This window comes from Notolepis coatsorum (genome assembly GCF_963971535.1).
Source record: "Notolepis coatsorum genome assembly, chromosome: 7".
NCBI classification, from domain to species: domain Eukaryota; kingdom Metazoa; phylum Chordata; class Actinopteri; order Aulopiformes; family Paralepididae; genus Notolepis; species Notolepis coatsorum.
In genome coordinates, this window is record NC_140171.1 from 100,124,653 (window position 1) to 100,140,343 (window position 15,691).

The 15,691-nt window shown below is 43.4% G+C and overlaps 2 protein-coding genes across 2 annotated transcripts in view; both read left to right on the forward strand.

The window, feature by feature from the left end:
* The window catches only part of LOC311231707 (extracellular serine/threonine protein kinase FAM20C-like), a gene marked incomplete at both ends in the record, with an annotated part of 164,483 nt that overhangs the window by 54,426 nt on the left and 94,366 nt on the right, over positions 1 to 15,691 (forward strand). The window lies entirely within an intron of this gene.
* Positions 1 to 15,691, forward strand: part of dnhd1 (dynein heavy chain domain 1) — a gene marked incomplete at both ends in the record, with an annotated part of 117,144 nt that overhangs the window by 28,771 nt on the left and 72,682 nt on the right. The window contains 5 exons of the mRNA XM_084319433.1: positions 2,717 to 2,842; positions 5,363 to 8,254; positions 8,868 to 8,997; positions 9,421 to 9,613; positions 9,773 to 10,055. Of these exons, the coding sequence (XP_084175559.1) occupies positions 2,717 to 2,842; positions 5,363 to 8,254; positions 8,868 to 8,997; positions 9,421 to 9,613; positions 9,773 to 10,055 (3,624 nt within the window). The remainder of the gene's footprint in view (positions 1 to 2,716; positions 2,843 to 5,362; positions 8,255 to 8,867; positions 8,998 to 9,420; positions 9,614 to 9,772; positions 10,056 to 15,691) is intronic.

Below are 15,691 nucleotides of genomic sequence, written 5' to 3' on the forward strand. Positions count from 1 at the left end.
TAGACTTCCACGGGAGGCATCCCAGTCATCCACTTCAGACCCCCCGCGCAGCTGTCGTCCTGACGCACATCCAGACCAGCGCCCGGCGTGAGACGAGGTGCAAGCTTTCGCCACCCGTCGCCGTTTGCCTGGAGGGAGACATTGTACTGCGCTCTCTAATCCTCTACGGGAGGTATTCCAGTGTTCCACTCCAGACCAGCGCGCCAGATGCGCTCAAGCCTTCGCCACCTGTCGCCGTTTGCCTGGAGGGAGACACTGTACTGCGCTCTCTAATCCTCTACGGGAGGTATTCCAGTGTTCCACTTCAGACCTTCGAGCTTGGCACGCTCCCCCGACCAGCGCGCAGACGCGCATCTCCTAGACCTTCGGGCTTGGCACGCTCTCCAGTCACCAGCGCGCAACGCGCATCTGCAAGGGCTTGGCACGCTCTCCAGTCACCAGCGCGCAACGCGCATCTTCAAGGGCTTGGCACGCTCTCCTGTCTCCAACGCGCATTTTCCAAAGATCCTCGTGCTTGGCACACTCCTCCTCGCAGACGCACCCCGATGCGTCTCTCGGTTCCGACGCGCACACCAAGGTGTGGCGCGCCACTCTGTTCCTCGGCTCCGACAGCGGCTACCCGGTGGACGACACCCTCGCCACCGCCACTGTTCCAGCACTCTGTTCCTCGGCTCCGACAGCGGCTACCCGGTGGACGACACCCTCGCCACCGCCACTGTTCCAGCACTCTGTTCCTCGGCTCCGACAGTCGGCTACCCGGTGGACGACACCCTCGCCACCGCCACTGTTCCAGCACTCTGTTCCTCGGCTCCGACAGTCGGCTACCCGGTGGACGACACCCTCGCCACCGCCACTGTTCCAGCACTCTGTTCCTCGGCTCGGACAGCCAGCCACCCGGTGGCGATGCCCTCGCCCCGCTGCTGTCCCTGTACCATTACGCATACGCCTGGGTGAGTTTTGATTGTGATGTCACTCACCCAGCGTAATGCCTCTTGCCCCCGTTCCCGCTGCTGTTTCCTGTACCATTACGCATACGCCTGGGTGAGTTTTGATTGTGATGTCACTCACCCAGCGTAATGCCTCTTGCCCCCGTTCCCGCTGCTGTTTCCTGTACCATTACGCATACGCCTGGGTGAGTTTTGATTGTGATGTCACTCACCCAGCGTAATGCCTCTTGCCCCCGTCTCGCTGCTGTTCCTGTACCATTACGCATACGCCTGGGTGAGTTTTGATTGTGATGTCACTCACCCAGCGTATTGCCTCCTTTAGTTCTCACTTAGTTAGTAGTTTGGACATTTCATCTCCCACTCTGTTTTTGTTCTCACTTAGATAGTATTTTTGGACATTACATCTCCCCCTGTGTGTTTGTCACACGAAGATATTATTACTTTGTTACTTTGCTTATTTGGACTGTTCTGCATCTGCTCTGTTTGTTCCCTTTTGAATATTAACCCTCTCCTCTGTTCTGCAGAGCGGCCCAGATGTTTTCCCACCAGTCCCCAGTTCCTCCCTGTTCCCCAGCCCGCCTCCGCGGGCCTCAGTCCCCTCTGTCCCTAGTTCTCCCCTTTCTAGTTCCACCTAGTTCCTGGTCCCAAGTACTCCCCTTCTAGTTCCACCTAGTTCCTTGTCCCTAGTTCTCCTAGTCCCCAGTTCTCCTTTTCCCTAGCTCTCCTTGTCCCGACTTCTCCTAGTCTCTAGTTCCTCTGTTCCTTTAACCTTCCCCTAGTGTTCCTTTAACCTTCCCCTAGCGTTCCTTTAATGTTTCCCCTAGCGGTCATTAACCTTCCCTTAGTGTTCCCTTTTCCTGCCCGCCTCTTAAAGGCACCTAGTTTTTCCCCTCTTGTTATATTCCTGTATTTGTGTTCTCCCTAAAGGGGACAGTGCCCTTTTTCCCTGTCTCTCAATAAATATCTGTTTCTTGGCAAACCATCATACCTGTCTTGTGTTGTGCGATTGGGGTCGGTTACAAACCATAACACCACTTTAACATAACATTTAATCAGAGCAGCATAACTAGATCACTTTAACATAACTTTTAGAGGTCAATGGATCGAGGATTGAACGCTCCCAAGCACTGGAATACACAAACGTCATGTAGAATGCATACTTTTACTTAAGTACATTCAATAGAAAATACTTCTCTACTTTTACTTAAGCAGAATTTGAATGGAGGATTTTTACTTTTACCAGAGTACTCATTTATCTGGGTATTTCTACTTTTACTTAAGTAAAGGAACTGTGTACTTGCCTGTTAAGTCACGCACTGACTACAAGGTATTACTACTCACCTTCAAGGCCCTCCTTAGCTTACAGAACTTCTCCAGTCCTACACTCGCTCTCGGTCACTCAGATCCTCCTCTTCCTTCCAACTTGTCACTCCCACTTCCTGTCTGACTACCATGGGATCCAGAGCCTTCTCCCGCTGTGCCCCCCGCCTCTGGAATTCCCTACCACAAGACATCCGTGCAATAGACAACCTCCCCAGTCCCACCTTTGTTTCCCGTCTCAAAACACATGTGTTCATTCTGGCATATTCACTTTAATTTGAAGTTTATTATAACTGCTCCCCTATGTGTAACTTTGTAATATTGTGTTTTACTGTGTAATTGTATTTGTTTTTAACCCTGTACGGCGACCTTGGGTGCTTTGAAAGGCACCTTCAAATAAAATGCATTATTATTATTTATTACTTCTTCCACCACTGTGTATCTGTCAGGTCTGGAGACGCTCCTCGCTGAGACGGAGGACAGCGTGATGACCCTGACCGGCATGTTGCTCTCCCCTCAAGTTGATGACTTCAGGCTGGAGGTGGAACACTGGGTGCAGCTGCTGCAAGAACTTGGTAAATACAATCAAACCTTTATTTAACCAGAAATTGAGTTATGTTTAGCTTTTGTTTAGTTATTTATTTTGTTTGAGTTATGTTTTGATTTTGTTTAGTTGTTTATTTTGTTTGTATTCATTTACATGTTCGAAATAAAGATTTCAAATAAACAAATAAATAAATAACCAGAAATAAAAACCCATTGAGACCGAGGTCTCTTTTTCAAGGGTGATCTGGCCAAGAAGGCAAGCACAAATTATGACATATACATAACAAAGCACAATACACATACAGTAGACTACCATACAACCTTTTAAATGAAAAGTAAAATTCAGCTTAATAAAATACAAGCACAGTAAAACAATAACAATCAACAGAAACAACCAAAGTTTAAAGTGAGAAATTAAATTGAGCTTAATAAAATACAAGCACAATAAAACAATAACAATCAACCTGTAGAAAAGTGTTACACATCAAAGCAGGAGGAGCAGGTGGCAAGGATTTCTTCTTGTCTCTCTCTGGAGAAGACGGTAAGCACATTTCCCAAAATGTTGGCAGGTTCCTTTAACACATTTATGATATTTGCTTCCAAGATATTTGCTTACTTCTTCTGCTTTCCTTTCAATATTTGTAGAGGGGCTGCTTGATTTCTTGAGAAGATACCAGGAAACATGGGCCTTTCTGACCAAGATGATATCTGCAACAACTATTGGTGCTCAGAGGGCGGAATTGGTGAGTTAAAGTAATGTGTTTATTTTCACGATGAGACTTCTCATTTAAACTCAAAAGGCAACTGAGGTTTCCCTTATTTACAGTCACGTCGAGTGTACATACAGAAATAAGCAAACAAATAAAATACATATAAAATCACTACACAGTATGTAAAATCATAACAATAAGAAAGGTAAGGATAACATATCAATTAAAACATGTACAACTTGCTTGATCAAGGTTTTAAACTCTGCAGCAGAGGGGATAATCTCAAGCTTTAAGGACTGTTGGAGTTCATTCCATGAGCTAGAGGGGCATCTTACTGTAGCAAAATGCAGATTTACCCTGTTCAGAGCAAACTCAGGGGACCTTAACACATCTCGCCAGCGCTTGAGTGCCAAAACCCGAGATTTCTCAGGTTTTCGTCGTCTTTTCTTTTATTCGATTTTTTTAATTCTATGCAGTGTCACGGACCTTGGTGTTACCATAGGAAATCATTCTGAGATCCCGCATCCTGCTAGGTGGCAGTATCGTCCACCCTTTGAAACTTTATTTCACACTGTGTGTCACATCTAATTTCATCCGGGCGGAGAATTTAGACCAAGCCAAGTAAATCGCTTCATCCGATCATTCCGAAACGCGTTCAGCACATTTGAGGCATATCTTGTGCCACTTCATGTCAGGGACCCAATCGACATCAATACTGGAAATCGCAATCAGACAATTGGAATATTCTTTTTGGAATAACCCTGATCAAAGGTAAGGACTATCTGACGTCAATTCCACCTTGATCCTACAATGATTTCATATCGATCCGGCCGATCAACGTATGTAGTATTCAAAACGAATGCCGTTACTGGTGATCAAAGCAAAAAAAAAACGGAAATAGGAAATAGTAGCGTGTCCAGGCGAGCAACGCAAACGCTTTTAGCAAAATTCACATATCGCTCCGTAACACAGTTACCAGGAATTAGCCAGGATCACTCTGAAACTATACAATATTCACCAAATCACCACGGTATAACACGCGAACGTATGCATTTTTTTAATTCTTTTTCACATGTTGAACGAGGGATAGTTACTGTCAAATGAGCCATAGTATTGTCTCCATAGCTATAATATAGAATATAGATATAGCCCTGCAAACACAGCGACGCACAGTGAAAATCCCTATCCTTTACAGCGGTGGCACAATGAGTACAATGATGGCTAAAACGACTGGCGCTGAAAGTATTAAGGACCTGCCAGTCACTAGAACAGGTTCCGTAGGTACCAAAATTCCATTCCAATAATGATGTAGTATAAGGAGGTAGATGAACAAATGGTTTGATTATATGATCACATTCAGTATGTACCACATCATATTGATATTGGTAAATATCAGTTATCAGGCATAACAGAAAAATGTATCATTGGTCAGTTTTGGCTAAAAAACGTATATCGGTGCATCCTAGATTGGAGCAAGTTAGGTGCCACATGTGGTGCTATACTAATTCTGGATTAGATCCTGGATTAAATTCTGGATTAAACAACATTTTAGAACACTATAGTGAGCAATGGATTACATGTATACTGTAAAGCTTTAAAGTCACACTAAATTGTCTCTTATATGTTTATAGCTGGAGAGGTTCCATCCCGTGAATCAGACATTCTGGAAGATGATTCACTCTATATCAAGGGACACTCACGTGCTGAATATCGCTTGGCGCAAGAAGACAAACGAACCATTCCACGGAACCAGCCTTCGAAGCATTCTCATCAACGGTCTGTCTGCAATGGAAGCTATTTCCAACCAGATGTTGCATCTCTTGGACTCACCTCGTGCAGAGTTCCCCAGGCTCTGCTTCCTGAGTGATAGGGAGGTGGTAAAAATGCTGTCCCACCCCCCCACGCTCTATAACCTGCTCCCTGTTGTGCGTAAATGCTTCAAAGGGGTATGCTGTCTTGAGATAGACCACGACATGCCAAGTGATAAGACAGATCTGGGCAGCGGGGATGTCTCTGATAACCACTTGCAGAAGAGAGTATTGGGAGTTTACGGAAGCACCAGGGAGCATATTGCTTTTCTTCGTCCAGTGGAACCCAGCCTCTGTCCCTTAGTTTGGCTTTCTCTCTTGGAGAAGCAGCTACAACAGACCATGATGCGGCTCATGAAACAATGTGCTGTTGCACGACAACAGCTTCAACCGCTAGACCAAGACTCTGAGTATAACGGGAAAGCTGGACACGCCCAACGCTGTGATCCCAAAGGAAGGGAAGAGGTGCTTTCCATATTAGAAGTAGTGTCTCACTATCCTCTTCAATGCCTTTTGGTGGCTGAGGAAGCTGCATGGTGCAGTGGAGTCGTTAAGGTGTACCGGTCCTCCTCCCCAGTCAAGTGGACCTGCATGAAAACACGCAACTCTTCCAAACTTCAAAACCTGTGCCGTGTTATGAGGGAGAGGATCACAGGTGCCACTGATAAGCCACTGGCTTCCGATTACATCGTAATGGTTCTGCGTGCTTTAGTGCAACTTACCATGAATCATGCACAGCAACTATCTAGACTCACGGAAGTGAAATGTGACTTGGAGTCATCTTTCGAGTGGCAAACGTTGATGAAGTACCACATAACCGCCGACGGCCAGAATCAGAATGACTCAGACTATCTACTGGGAAGCAGTGATCAGTCACCATGCTACGTGGACACTTTGGGCACTCGGCTGCCGTATAGTTATGAGTACCAGGGCCCAGAGCACTGTTTGATGGTGAACATGCCTTCCACAGATAGGGCAACACTGGGGATTCTCCTTGCCCTGACCAGCTACAGATGTGGTTTTGTGAGTGGACCGTGCATGTCTGGAAAGAGAACGACTGTGTTGCAACTAGGAAGAGCATTAGGGCGACAGGTCGTCACTCTGCGATGCTTTTTGAGCGTGGGCCCTAGCATTGTCCAACAGATGCTGTTTGGTGCCCTCCAGACGGGAGCATGGCTTGTGTTGGCTTCTGTTGACTTATTGTCACAAGGGGTGCTGTCGTTACTGGGACAGCATTTAGCAGACATTCACCAATCTTTCTCCATCTGTCAAAGAAATACAGAGCAAAGAGGGGACAGTGAACCAAGGGACAAGACCAGCGATGTGGGGAAGTGTTGCAAAAACCATGATGAGGCTTACCGGCAGATGTCATTTGCAGGAAGAAGTATTTTTGCCAAACGGAGCTATGGATGTGTAATCACCTCATCTAAAGGTTACACGGCAGAGGTGTCAGAGAGTCTGCGTGCTTCCACCAGACCCGTTGCTTTGACCCATCCAGATTACAGGGTCATCACGGAAGTTATGCTGGCTTCCATTGGTTTCTCAGAGGCCACGTCTTTAAGTCGACGCCTGGTATACCTCTTTAGCTTCGCCAGAGATTCACTCTGTATGCCTGAATTCATCAATGGCGACCAGGCAGGCTGGCTTGTGGTGTTGCAAAAGGTTATTTCTGCCACTCGTATGTACTTACAACAAAGCGCCTGTCTTCAACTGGTTTCAGATGAGGACAAAGTTGTGGCTGGAGATCCGGATGGTCAAAAGCCTTCACATGTTACTCAGGAAGAATCTCAGATGGCAGGAGAAGCCAAAGGTCCAAGGCATCAATTTGCTTTCATCAGTCAAGGAGTGAAGGAGGAGAAGGCTCTTGTCAAAGCACTTTTATCTGTAGTTTCAGCATCCATTCAGGAGCACAAGAAAGCCGTACAGTTTCACACCCTTCTCAAGGAAATATTTCCTATAACGTGCTACTTTCCTGCTTTCCAACACCACACTGAGGAGGAAGAGCAGAGGTTAATCAAAAGGGACGTTACAGAAGAGCTACAAAGAGCAGGGTTTCCCTCTGACACACAGGTTGTTTGCAAGGCCCTCTCCCTGTACCAGGCCATGAAGTTCTCACAGGCAGTTCTGCTGGTGGGTCCCTCGGGGAGTGGAAAGACCACCTGTCACCGTGCCTTGGCCGGGGCACTACGCAGACTGCCTGCCCCGCGGACAGAGCCCCAAATCCCCACCTCGACCTGGTGCTCTGTTGACACCGTGGTCTTATTTCCCAATGCCATGTCCCACGAGGAGGTCTTTGGGGGCAGCTGTGAAGAGCAGGGGTGGTGGGATGGAGCTTTTACTAAAGTGCTAAGAGACTCAGAGCGACGTGGCCACTTAGCCACAGACTCTTCCAGTAGTGATAACAGTAAGAAGGATCAGATGCAGAAGGTGAAGTGGCTGGTGATGGACGGGGAGCCCCTGGGGCAGCCGGGCTGGTTGGACTACTTTACCCTCTGTCATCTTGAGGACCCGGCCCTGTGTCTGGCATCCAACACAGGGACAAAACTCCTTGCAGAGATCACAGACCTCAGGGGTGCCGCCCCCTCCGCAGTGTCTAGTTGCAGCCTTGTGTATTTCACTGGAACTGATCTTTGGAAGGCCGTGTGGAAGGCCGAAGTGGATGCTCTCTCCAGAAATCACTCAGTGGATCTAGGGACCCTGAAGATGTGGAAATGTCTAGCCGAAGACCTTTTCCGCAGCACCCTCGATTGCCTCAGGGATGGGGCCCTTACCCCTGCGATGCACGGTGAAGGAGGTGGAACCAGTACATATGGACTGCAAGAGGTTATGTCATTCAGTAGGATTCTACATGCCTTCCTGGAGCAGGTTGGGAAGGGACCTGGATTAAAAGCTGAACCGAAACACAAGAACCAAGACACAAGAGGTATTGTGACCAATATTCATAAACATGGACAGTTGTTTCAGTGTCAGTTTAGTTGTTAGAGAGGGACAACATACATTAAGGAACATTTTATAAATAGAATGTAAATGTACCCAATTGTAGCCAAAAGGCTAGTTTACATTGGCAGTCCCCCTGCCAGAAATAATGGGCTAGTACCTAGTACAAAAAAGATTAAAACACAAGTACAAACACATTAGCAATAACATACATAATTTCACCCTTATATACACAGCAATATACACAGTTCAATCCCCACATAGTATACACATCAGTGTTCACATTTGGTTATCTATCAACCAATTCCTACGATTACATTTGAAGGCGTTGAATGAAATGGACTCTCTAATGTTCTGTGGGATTTTATTCCACTCAGGTACTGTTTTGTAAGAGAAAACTGACTGCCCAAATACACTCCTTCGAAATGGGATTTTGCAGTCTCCTCTGGCTGTCCCTCTGGTGACTCTGGCTTCCTCTCCAGTAGCACCAGTTACAGAGGAGCGAAAAAAATTGACTTGATTGCAGAGTGGAGGTGGTGCCAAGTTGTGTTAGAGGGGACTGATATGTTAACAACATGTTGCACCAATTCTCCCAACAGATATGCCTCTAGGTGGAATCCAGACATCACGCACAGATGCCTGGGTCACCTCTCCTCAGCGGGAGCTGCAGGCCAGAAACCTCTTTCTGGTGGCTTACGTTTGGGGTTTCGGTGGACACCTGCACCCAAGGTCAGGATAGGACTAGGGATGGGCATTTTTAAGAAGAATCCAGATCGATTGATCGCATGCTATACTCGAGTGATCGTGTATTACTCGAAAAGGGGAAAAAAACTTTTATTTTATTTTTCAAATTCTTTATTTTATTTTATTTTATTTCTTTACTTAATTTTGTTCATTCACATATATGTTTAATTAAGGAAACCAACAAACAGTTATAATCTTACACATACATGTGAAACAAATATGTAAAAAATATATATATATATATATTTTTTTTTCATACAAATTATTAATAATTTAAGATCGATTTTTCTCATAGGTACGAGTAATCGATTAATCGATTTCCAGATTTCAGTTTTCATCAGCCAGACTCCAAAATCAATATAAATTAATAAATGAATTGATGAACTGAACATTTTTATTTCCCTTCAGACACTGGCCACAGTTTGACTTGTTCACACGTGAACTGCTGTTTAAGAGCCGCTACAGAGTTGAGGTTCCGGATGAAGAGACTGTCTTTGACTACTTTCTGAACCAGAGCGAAATAGTGATCGGAGACACAATCAACACTATTCACTGCCCCGGGAGTGAGAACCGACGCGTGGTCTATCCAACTATCCCTCAGGTCTGTGCTTAGTGTCCAAATTAGTTTATTCTTTGGTAATATCTTAAACATTTTATATTCAGAGATTGATGATATTTTCTACTAGTAAAGACATCTTTGAATATCACTAGATTGTCGTATCCAAATAACCTGTGCCATTTTGTCTATTTTGTCACACAGTATGAGAAATATTCCTATCTCCTGGACATCATGTTGGAGGCAAACCAGCCAGCATTGTTGGTAGGAGAGGCTGCTTCAGGGAAAACCATGCTCTGCGAGACCTTGCTGGGTCGGGGAAGGCTACACGTTTGCCTCCCTGTGAGTCCGTGCCTGACCGCCAGTGTACTGCGCAAGGTACTGAATGACATCCGCTGTCAGAGGACCTGTCTGGGCACTTCAGGCACCATGACCAAACTCTCAGGACTGCATCTATTTGTGGATGATTTGCATGAAGCCCCCTGTGGTGAGTAAGACAAATTACTTATCACCTATATCTATCTATTCTATAGGTATTCTATAGATATTCTATAGGTATATCTGTAGGTTTCACTCCCAAGATGCAACACTGAACGAATCAGAGAATATTTGACTTTATATGCAATGGAAAGCCAGATAAAATTAAACAAGCTTATCTTTACAATGAATATGAACTTGGAGGTGTACAACTATTAAATATTAAAATGTTAAATCTCTCTGAAATCATCACTAATTGGGAAGTTCTGTTCGAACCCCGATTGGTTCTGTAGTAAGCTACTTAACTCATTGACCGCCACGCTCTTTTCCCATCTTTACTCAATGGCGCCAGCGTTATTGACCATTTTAGCGATGTTCCATCGTGTGTTCTGTATTATAGCTATGGAGACAATAGTATGGCTAATTTGACAGGCATTGTTCATAGTCCATCACTGACTAACCAGTTAATTTCTACATACTGTAGTTTGTGCACTATTACATGCTAAACATTTTCCAAATAATCCAGTATTTTTTCATAGATCGCGTTATATGCAATATGCCCAAATCATTCGGGTTGCTCGCCTGAAACCCCAAATACTTCCAAATCAAAGGTATATATACCATGTACATATGTGTCTTCACAAAATCGTTTTAACTCAAAACTGCGATCGTTACCAAAAGCATGTTTTAGGTCCGGTAAAATACGACACTGTGATCGGTACAAAAACATGTTTCAGGTTCGGTAAAATAGACATAGAATAGACCTTACCTTAGTTAGCAGCCTCTATACAGGTAAAGAGACACATTTTGTCCGGTCTTACGGCTGCTAAAAAGCTGATAGCATCACGCTGGATTCAACCTGATAAAATGTGCCGGAAGGTATGGGTTCTTACCTATCTTGATGTGATTTATCTAGAGATATCTACCGCAATAATTTTAGGTGTTAATGAAGCCAGCATAGCAATCTGGTTAGAGGTGGTGGAGAGGATAAAGGTTAGCATATGAATTTATTTTGTATTTTATTTTTTTATTATTTTTTAAACAAACACATAAACAAACATGACAACACACGATAAGATATACAAGCATTAGTTGACAGTGCACATCCAATGAAATCACATTTTAGTTAATTGTCTTATATAGGATATACCCTTAATACCTGTTATCTAAAAACCTACACACATATGCTCCAGCTCGTACCCCCCCCTCCCGGACCCCCCATTGGATAATCCATCCATTTTCCCTCGCTCCTAACCAGACATTACCATTATATGCTAGCTTTTATTTTCTCCACCACTTCTAACCACAATGTCATTTTGGATTCATTGAGACCCAAAATTCTTGCTGTAGATATTTCTTGATAGATCACATCGAGATATGTAATAATCCAGACCTTTCGGCAAATTTTTTCCGGTTGGAACCATCGTGATGCTATCAGCTTTTTAGCCACTGTGATACCCGATAAAACCAATCTATTTAGCTGTGGATGTACTGCACACTCAAAAACATCATTCAGCAGTAATACAGAGGGGTGTACAGGTATATTCCAAGTTAAGAGATTTGATAATTGCTGGGTCACCTCTTTCCAGAATATCTTAACTGGTGGGCAGTCCCAGTACATGTGCATAAATGTCCCCTCGTCCCCATTTGTACATAAAGAGCATTTGGAGTCTTGTATAAGACCCATTTTTTTCAGTCTTATAGGAGTCAAGTATGTCCTGTGAATATAGTTAAGATTGATTTGTTGATGATCCGGGTTCCTTGATGTGAGTCGAACATTTGCCCAGGCTTCTTGCCAATCAAAATCACTTTCCAGGTCTGGTATATCCCTCCTCCAGACGGAGTCTAGGTGGAGGGTTTCATATGAGGACGTTAGTAATTGATGATACAAATCTGAAACAAAACCTCTTGATGTCTCTCTTTCATAGAAGAATTTGTGGTATCTGTGGTGTTCAATTGGTTTCGTTAATGGAACACCTTGAGTCTTCAAACATAACAATAACTGTAAGTAAAAAAGATGTGTGGACTTGGTGAGATAATTTTTTTTTTGTATTTCTTCATAACTACAGAAACCCTGTTTGTTAAAAACATCCCCTAATGAGTGTATGCCTTGCTTTTCCCATATAGGGAATCTTATCGGTCGTTTTCCAATCAAGAGTGCATTGTTATTGAATAAGGGAGTATGATTGTGCCATTTATGTGGGTTAGGATATTTTTTTTTTGTGTTTCACGCCATATCCGGATCGCATGAGTAATTATGGGGCCAAATTTCCGTTCGCAATGCTTGATTGATAGTTTAGTGTATGCTATGTCCTTCAGTCTATGTGGGGCTACTATGTTTTCTTCAAATTTTCTCCAGGAAACTAATGCTTGGGGATCAAACCATGTTGTCAATGGTCTTAATGTGTACGCCTTAAAATAGTGGAAAAAATCTGGAAATGCCATGCCACCGTCTGCTTTATTTCTCTGTGCGGTGGATCTTTTTATACGTGGTGGTTTGTTATTCCAAATAAATTTGTATGTGGAGGATTGTAATTTTTTCCAGTATCCCTCTGGAGGGGGTAACGGTAGCATTGAGCTGACGAAGTTGATTCTAGGTAGTACGTCCATCTTAACTATTGATATCCGTGCCTGTACTGAGTTTTTAAGTTTTGCCCACCTATCAAGGTCGTCTTTGATTTTGTTTTGGATTTTTGTGTAATTGTGCTTCACCGTTTGTCTTATGGTGGGGAATATTTCCACTCCCAAACATCTAAAATGTTTTACCATAGGTATCTCTCCTGGGAGGGTTATATCTTTTTTTGCAGGGGCGTTAAGTGGAAGGAAAGCCGACTTCGGCCAATTTATCTTGAATCCCGATAAATCTCCAAAGTTCTCAATCAACTTGAGCAGATGAGGCAGTGTGGTGTTGGGGTTTTGCATGAACAGTATTACGTCGTCCGCATATAAACTAATTTTATGTTGTGTGCCCTTGATTACAATTGGTTCTATGGATTGGGATTGTCTTATATATTGTGCTAAAGGTTCTAATGATAGATCGAATAGTCCGGGACTAAGAGGGCAACCCTGTCTAGCTGAGCGTGATACCGGAAAGATTCCGGAGGTGATTATACCTGTTGTAATCATGGCCGATGGGTCTTTGTATACTACTTTAATCATATCAATGAAACCTTTACCTAACCCCATCTTCTCTAATACTGCCCATAAATACGACCATTCCAGCCTGTCAAAAGCTTTCATTGCATCCAGGGACAGCATCGCCTTAGGTATGGTGTCGTCCTTGTCGGCATCTAGTACGTGCAGTATTCGTCTTATGTTATCAGTGATCAGGCGGCCTCTTATGAAGCCAGTTTGGTCCGGATGAACTAAAGACGTCATATGCTTTTGTAATCTGATGGCTAATACCTTAGAGTACAGTTTGATATCGGTTCCGAGGAGGCTTAAGGGTCTGTAACTACCGCACTCGGTGGGGTCTTTGTCTTTTTTGAGAAGGACTGTTATGAGTGCAATATTGTCGTTCTTATGGAAGTTCCCCTCCTTGACTGAGTATAAGATCATATTTAGTAATAAGGGTCCAATTATGTCCCAACAAGAGAGGTACATTTCTGGTGGGATACCGTCTCTTCCAGGAGCCTTACCACTTTGCATTTCGGATATGGCCTTCTTGAGTTCCTCTAGAAATAATACACTGCCAGAAAAACTACAAAATCTTTTTCATTTAGAAAGTGAGTTTAGTAGGAGAAAATACAATTTTAAACATCAGTTTGCACGTACCACACTTAAACAGATGTGTCCTTCAGTTATTGGTGTAAAGTTGTGGAATTCTCTCCATAGCGAGCTTAAGGGATGTAACAGTGTTTATCAATTAAAAAAAATGTATAAAAAAAAAATATTTAGTCAGTATGAAAATCAAAATGTGATCTGAATAGTGAGATCTTTTCTTTTTTTTCTCTTCTCTTTCTTTTCTTCTTTATTCTTTATCATTATTATTATTATTTAAAATTTTCTTGTTTAACACTTTGGGTGCCGGGAACCGTCTTTAGACGTCTTTGCTGGCCATGCTAAAGTTGCCGGAGGACGCGTTACGTCGTCCTTATATCAATATTTCAAAAATCTGCGATCGGATTCATATGTCCCCTCCGCTGGCCTGAGATCCACCAGCAGGACCCACTGAGCTCTCTGGCGGTTCAGGAGCGCCATCTGGTGGCCGATCGGCGCAATCGCCAAACAGGATGTGCCATAGAGGTTGTGCTAGACGTCCGTAGTACTTCCGGGCGCTCGCTATAGGTCATGGGACTCTGGCTCATCACGCTACACAGTGATCGATTGGCAATAACTCGATAAACAACATGATTTGGACGTATATACCATTATACAAGCTGGAGATGGACCGGGTAAAAATATATCCCATAATGATAAGATTTCTACTCTACGATGATCGCCCAATGGCGCGCGGAGACTGGGGTGAGTTTCAGCGTGTAACGTTACCGTCTTCGATACTAACTGCTATTATCAACATTTGACCCACATTAGATGATTGGTCAGGGCTGTACGCTAAGCTTTTTCACTAGGGGCACACTTGCCCCTAAATGAGAAATTTAGGGGCAAAGAATATTTTTTAGGGGCAAAATTTTAAATAACTATTTTACCATTATAGTAGGGCTGGGCGATATGGCCTCTAAATGATATTGCGATATTTTTTGGCCATATCACGATACACAATATATATCGCAATATTTTGACATTTCCTAAAGCACTTAAAATGCTTGATTTAACCCTTTGATGCATACAGTCACGCCAATATGATGATTATAATAAGTCCCTGCAACATATGTTTGCATTATTAAACCATGAAGATGCTTTAAAAAATAATTTAATGAAAATGTACTAAGAGTAGTCTACTGACACACTAATAAAAAAATGTATTTACATCTAAGACTATTTATATAAAAACTCTTGGGTGCCCTTTTTTTGCACAGTACTGTGTTTTCTATCCACTTTAGCCAAACACACACACACACACACACATATATATATATATATATATATATATATATATATACTACTGTGAGAAAATAATAATTACACACAAAGGGATAATGGCTTATAGCAGACTTAATGATTTTAGAATATTTCAGATAATGAAATTAAATGTTTATCATCAACTATCCAGTTAGTATTTATACTGTCTGTAACGTTTGGCTACTTTAAATCATTGAATGTAGAGAGAGAGCGAGAGAGAGAGAGGGGGCGAGAACGCACAAGAGAGCCAGCCCCCCCCCCCCCCCCCCCCCCGGGGTTTTGTTCTAGGTTCGCGTTTTGATCGTCTAAGCTGCCGTAGGTGATGACGTCACACTCGAATGTAAACAGGAAGAGTCTAACACGGAGATGGAAAGTGGATGATATACAGAAACGAATAACTAATAAATATGAAGTTATGTTTAAACTTCTGTTGTCAAGCGTTGTCACTTGTCAATATAACCCACCCCCTTTCCTCACTTTTCCGCCGTCCCTGCTTCACTCGGGACCACCAGCTAACGTTAGCCCATTGCTCGTGTCAATTAAATTGCATGTTATTAAATGTCCGCGCTGGTCTGTCTAATGAAATTACAACCGCAACATTATGTCGCCTGTACAGCCCTGGTT